The 6,000-nt window shown below is 34.9% G+C and overlaps 1 protein-coding gene across 12 annotated transcripts in view; it reads right to left on the bottom strand.

Moving 5' to 3' along the window:
* The window catches only part of PUS7L (pseudouridine synthase 7 like), a 38,386-nt gene that overhangs the window by 21,568 nt on the left and 10,818 nt on the right, over window positions 1-6,000 (bottom strand). For 11 of the 12 annotated variants that reach the window (XM_027093497.1, XM_027093501.1, XM_027093490.1 and 8 more), the window contains 3 exons: window positions 5,264-5,423; window positions 3,334-3,526; window positions 47-145 (listed from right to left, as the gene is read on the bottom strand). In XM_027093497.1, the coding sequence (XP_026949298.1) occupies window positions 47-145; window positions 3,334-3,526; window positions 5,264-5,423 (452 nt within the window). The remainder of the gene's footprint in view (window positions 1-46; window positions 146-3,333; window positions 3,527-5,263; window positions 5,424-6,000) is intronic. The other variant, XM_027093498.1, reaches the window with a different exon arrangement.

Below are 6,000 nucleotides of genomic sequence, written 5' to 3'. Positions count from 1 at the left end.
GACAACTGACAAAACAGCTAAGTCCATACTTTTAAAGAATCCATACCATTTCACTCTTCAGCAAAGCCAATCCAATTTGGTCTGTGTGAACTTTCCTTCCTATCCCAAATCTCTGTGGTCCATAGTAATTCACAAACCCTTTATTCTATAAATACAAAAAAAAAAATCAATTAATTAAAAGTATATTGTTATGGACTGCATGCCTGTGAGCCACCAAAAGTCATATGTTGAAATCCTAACCTCCAATCTGATGGTGTTTGGAGGTGGGGATTTGGGGAGGTAATTAGATCATGAGGATAGAGCCCTCATGAATAGGATTAGTGCCCTTATAAGAAATGGTGGTAGAACTAGCCCACTCTATTTCTGCAGTGTGTGAATACAATAAGAAGACCAGGCAGGAACCCTGATCTTAGGCTTCCAGCCTCCAGAACTATAAGAAGTAATTTTCTCTTGTTTAAAAATCACCCAGTCTATGGTTCTTTGTTATAGCCCCAAACTAAGATAAATAAATACAATTATTGTGTCGGAATATGTAATCAAGTCTTTCTTGTTGTATTTATTTCAATAAAAGAATCTTGTAATTGGCAATATGCACATGGATGCCAAATGGGCTGAGAAACACTATACAGTTAAAATATAGAAAGGAAAAGAACAAATGATTAGAAGTTAGAAATAAGTGAAAAATCTTTAAAAATATGTCAGCTTTTCATTCACATTACTGAGGAGTTTTCTGGAATGTGGGACTCCTGGTGCTAAACTCATGAAAGTTCTGGGAAAACTGGGATGTACTGGTTACCTACTATTGGATCTGCACTTTGCCCTCAAGCTCTTTCTGATTTTGAGACTTCTGCTATCTGGAGATGCTTGAAATACAAAGCAGATTTATTTTCAAACCCAGCAAGTCTTGGCTTCTTTATATATAATGGTTCATTTTTCGATTATCTCAGTTTCTGAAAGCCTGGGCCAAGGCAATGGCATGGAGTCACTTCAGCAGGAATAGAAAATTGTAATTTACCACTGCAACCATTAAAGACATTGGTCAGTGGTTAAACATGTTCTCACAAAGCAAACCCCAGGCCCAGATGGTTTCTTGAAAGACAGAAGAGTTCTCTACACTCACTTTATGGGGGAATATATATTCATTCAACAATGATTATCAAGCACCAACTCCAGGACTGTTCAATAAAAGATGCTAAGATAATTTGTAATCAGCACGGTGCACAAGGAACTGCGTCCTGACCTCATGCCACAAAGATCAACTGCAGATAGAATAAGTACTCCCTGTATTAAATCTCACAGTTAAATACTTTTACTTATTTCAAATTTGGAAAAATAACATTACACAATATCCTCCAAACACCAGAAGAGTTTTAAGTACCCCTCCAAATTACTTAGGGTTAGTTATATAACAAAAGGTTTATAACCCTTTAAAACAAAACTCCAAAAACTTCTTATTTTCAGGACTTCTCAACTTCCTTCCCCTCATCATGAGAGCTAAAGGAAAGTTGGCTAAATCTAAGATTATTCCTAGTGGGGATTTTAAAATGTATATGCATAAATACCAAATGAAAGTCTGGCAATAAATGCTATCAGAGTTCAGAAAACCCCACTCCTTTTTCTAAGGGATATCTTTTAAACAGTTTATCAGGGGAAAAAAAAAAAAAAAGAATCTTAGGTAGGTCTAGAAGAAAAGGAAAAAACAACCATATAAAAAGTATATAATCAGGGAATGCCTGTATATTTTAAAGATTTTAAAAATCTTTAGTTGGAAGATATTTTCCTGTTAGGCATGACATTGATTAAAACCTGATTTCTGTTTGTTTGTTTTCCTGCTGGAGAGGCATAAAATTGTGTAAAAAGGTCTTTGTGGTCAGAAACTTAGATCTGTGTTTCTCAGTGTTAGCTGTAGAGAAGAATCACTTAGGGAGTTTTTTTTTTAAACGCTAATGCCTAAGCTGCATCCCCAAATGTATTTTTTTTTTTTTTTTTTTTCCTGCAGTACGTGGGCCTCTCACAGTTGTGGCCTCTCCCGTTGCGGAGCACAGGCTCCGGACGCACAGGCTCAGTGGCCATGGCTCACGGGCCCAGCCACTCTGCGGCATGTGGGATCTTCCCGGACTGGGGTACAAACCCGTGTCCCCTGCATTGGCAGGCAGACTCTCAACCACTGCGCCACCAGGGAAGCCCCCAAATGTTCTTATTTAATTGGTTTGGGAGAAGAGACAGACTGCTGAAATGTTTTGAAAGCACCCCAGGTTGAGCATTATGGGTCTAGATCAGGAGTTAGCAAGCTATTAACTGGCCCACAAGTCAAATCTGGCCCAACACCTGTTTTTGTAAACAAGGTTTTTATTAGAATATGGCCATGCTCATTCATTTACATATTGTCCATGGATGCTTCCACACAACAGCAGTAGAGTACCTGCAACAGAGACCATATGCCTACAAAACCACAAATATTTATTATCTGGCCCTTTACAGAAAAAAGTTTGCTGAACCCATAGTCTACATGATCAGAATGAAGGCTATGGTTGTATGTGCATATTTAGATGCCTGGCAAATGTTATTTAAAAACTTATGGTAAGTAATTTTTTTACTGTAAGACAATATGTATATGATTTATCATTTGTATACACTGAAACAAAATTCAAAATTAGACTGAAGAGAAAAAAGATTCTGAAAAGTAATATAAAAACTATTTGCCAAAGATTTCTGAAAAGAATTACTAGACAAAGTTCCCCCCAAAATTAATCTCTTTGCCTGAAATACTACTCTATATGACAGATACTAAAAAAACAAAACAAAACAAAACAATCTGTCTTTTTATACAGATAGTTTTTACCCCCACACTGAGGAACACTATACAATTTTTTTTATTACACTGAAGTTGTGTTTTTTCAATACAAAAATGTGTACTAAGGAGAAAAATAAAAAAATAAGTCAAATGGCCCTAATTATCATTTTAAAAAATAATTATACATGCAATAAAAAGAAAAGGTACAAAAGAAAAAGAAAAATTTCCCTTCTTATCTCAATGTAAAGGAAGGGACTATAAAGATTTTCCTATAATACTCTATTTTAAAGTGCAGTTTGGGGACATCCTTGGTAGTCCAGTGGTTAAGAATCCGCCTTCCAATGCACGGGACACGGGTTTGATCCCTGGTTGGGCAACTAAGCCCGCTCACCACAATTAGAGAGCCCACGCACTCTAGAGCTCACGCGCCACAACTAGAGACAAGCCCACATGCCGCAATGAAAGATCCCGCATACAGCAACTAAGACCCAACTAAGCCAAAAATAAATTAATTTTTTTAAAAAGTGCAGTTTTCTTACCTTAACATTTTCTACTGCCTCCAAAATTCTCTCTCTCAGGTTTGCAGAATCATTTATTTGATTTTTTAAATTTCTGATGACAATATCAAAGTGATTTCCTTTGAGCTGACCGAGTCTAAGGGAATCATCTACAGACTGAATATTAAACACATTCATTCTTTTCTTTTCAATTTCTTTTTCAATATTTTTCAACCTATAAATGATAAATCATATAGACTCAGTTAAATCTTACATTTAAAAAATTAGTTTAAATGCTTAAACATTAAAAAATTATGTTAAAAATGTCAAAAAGTTAGTTTAAATAAAGTTTAAATGACAGTTGGCAGACAACCACTTATATCAGAATACTAAAATAAAAATTGGGGGAACTATTTCAAAAACACATCTTTCATTTATTTCAACAAATGTACACTAAAAACCCTTTATCATAGGAATATATTAAGAGTTATTTTAAGAACTGGAACACATATACCTAATGCTACTACTCTATGTAGCCTTCTGACTTCTTAGTTCAAGGGATAGAACCTCTTAACTGTTCTCTGCTCTTCCTGTCCTTAGACTTTGCTCCTTTCCTCCTCAGTCTCTCTTTCTCCAATGTTACCAAAAAACCACTAGTGCCAGAGGATTTTCCTAAAATTCTGCTCTGAACACTTCCTTATTCAAATTTTCAATTTTTCACCAACATCTAAATAATAGATTCCAATTGTCTTAGCCTAACTTTTAAGATCCTATAAGAACTGATGTAAATTCTTCTTTACATCATATTTTCTGTAGTCCTTACAGGAACTACCTGCTTTATTAGGCAGACTTTTTAGCTTACTGCCCCTCTAAACTATCTTCAGATTTTCTGCATCTGCTAAAATCTTACTGTTAGTTGATGGGTAATTAAAATCCCCTACCCATAAGCCAAATCAAAGTACCTGCTCCTCCTAGAAACTAATAACTTGTATTGTCTTTGATGGTTAAAAACTAATTTTTAACATCTAAATACCTTTTAACATCTAAAGTCATTCTCTCTTACTATACTGCACTTTTTGACCACAAAGACAAAATCACAAACAATTTTTTTTTGTCCCACATATAAGAACTTTGAAACATCTACCTGCAAGTAGTGAATACTTAAACATCTGATGACTGAAGATTAATATATCAATATTACATCAAGTTAGGCAGAATTATGGTTCAATGATTCAACTTTCTGAACTTTATCTTGAGGAAAGTATCCACAAGGCACAGATTTAAGTACAATCATATTAATCACAGTAGTATTTACAGTGAAAAACTGGAATAAATTTCTATGTCCCAAAACAGAAGAATGTTAAATAAATTAGTCTGTATAATGAACATGACTCTGAAATATTTCATGACATAAATTTTCATTAAGAATACTAATTATTTTTATAAGTAAAATATAAATTACACACACAGTGCGATTTTCACATATGTAAAAAATGGCTTTGTAGCATCTGTATGTAGCACAGTATTTGAAAAAAGACTGGAAGGAAATGGATCAAAGTGTTACTGTGGTTATTTCTGAGTAAGAGAACTTTTAGTGACATTTAATTTCTTTTTTATTCTATTTTCTAAATCTTCTATAATAAACATGTATTTCTTCTAAATACACGTATTATCTTCTAAATAATACATGTACTATCTTCTAAATAAACGTATTATCTTCTAAATAGAGTTTTGTTTTGTTGTTCAATAGAGTTTTGTTTCTAAATAGAGTTTAGAGTTCTAAATAGAGTTTTGTTTTGTTCAACAACAAAACTCTATTTAGAAGCTAATTATACTATTAATGCAGAATATGTGCTGAGTAAGCCTGCAATCAATTACTATTGATAGTGAGATTAATATGCTCCCAGTATTATTCTGAGTTTTTGATGCAATAAGAAAATAAAGTCTGTCCTTTAAAGTAACATCTTATTACCTCTCTGGCGTCACTTTTCTAACAACCATTGCTTGATAAGTGATGGCTTTCTTGTCTTTAAGTCCTGCATAACTAAAATCCGAAGGAATCACTCCAAGTTTGATAGCTAAAAAACCAACTGCTTCAAACATTTCCAGATTTTCTTTTCGTAGGGTAAAGGCTGAAACAAAAATAATCCCCGATTACAAAAAAACCAGCTAACATACATCAACTACATTCTTAGCAGACTGACAGGTCATTATAATGAATCAAATCACTAATTTAAATAATGAGTACTTTTTAATCAAAATACAACCAGTAAAATACAAAACCTCATGGATTTCAGCGCTCATTTTTAAAATTCTAGTGGGCTCATTAAAGGCTTACAGAAAAAAAAAAAAAATCCAAATTCCCTGATCTGATGCTCATACTGGCCCCAGTCACATTAGCCCTAATCTACCCTTCCAGTCTCCGCATGTGTCACTCCCATTCATATAACCTATAATCCTAACACAGAGAACTCCTCACAATCCTTGGATGGACTAGAGCCTTCATGTGCTCCCTCCATTTACTATTTGCCATACTTCTATTCATGCTTCAAGACCCAATGGCCACAGCAGCAATCCCGTTTGTCTTGTTTTTGTTTTGGCGGTAAGCGGGCCTCTCACTGCCTTGGCCTCTCCCGTTGCGGAGCACAGGCTCCGGATGCGCAGGTTCAGTGACCATGGCTCACGGGCCCAGCCGCTCCGTGGCATGTG

This window comes from Aethalodelphis obliquidens, unplaced genomic scaffold (assembly GCF_003676395.1).
Source record: "Aethalodelphis obliquidens isolate GAN/ISIS:26980383/991018 unplaced genomic scaffold, ASM367639v1 scaffold84, whole genome shotgun sequence".
Classification (NCBI taxonomy): domain Eukaryota; kingdom Metazoa; phylum Chordata; class Mammalia; order Artiodactyla; family Delphinidae; genus Aethalodelphis; species Aethalodelphis obliquidens.
This window is presented reverse-complemented; position numbering and strand designations above follow the sequence as displayed.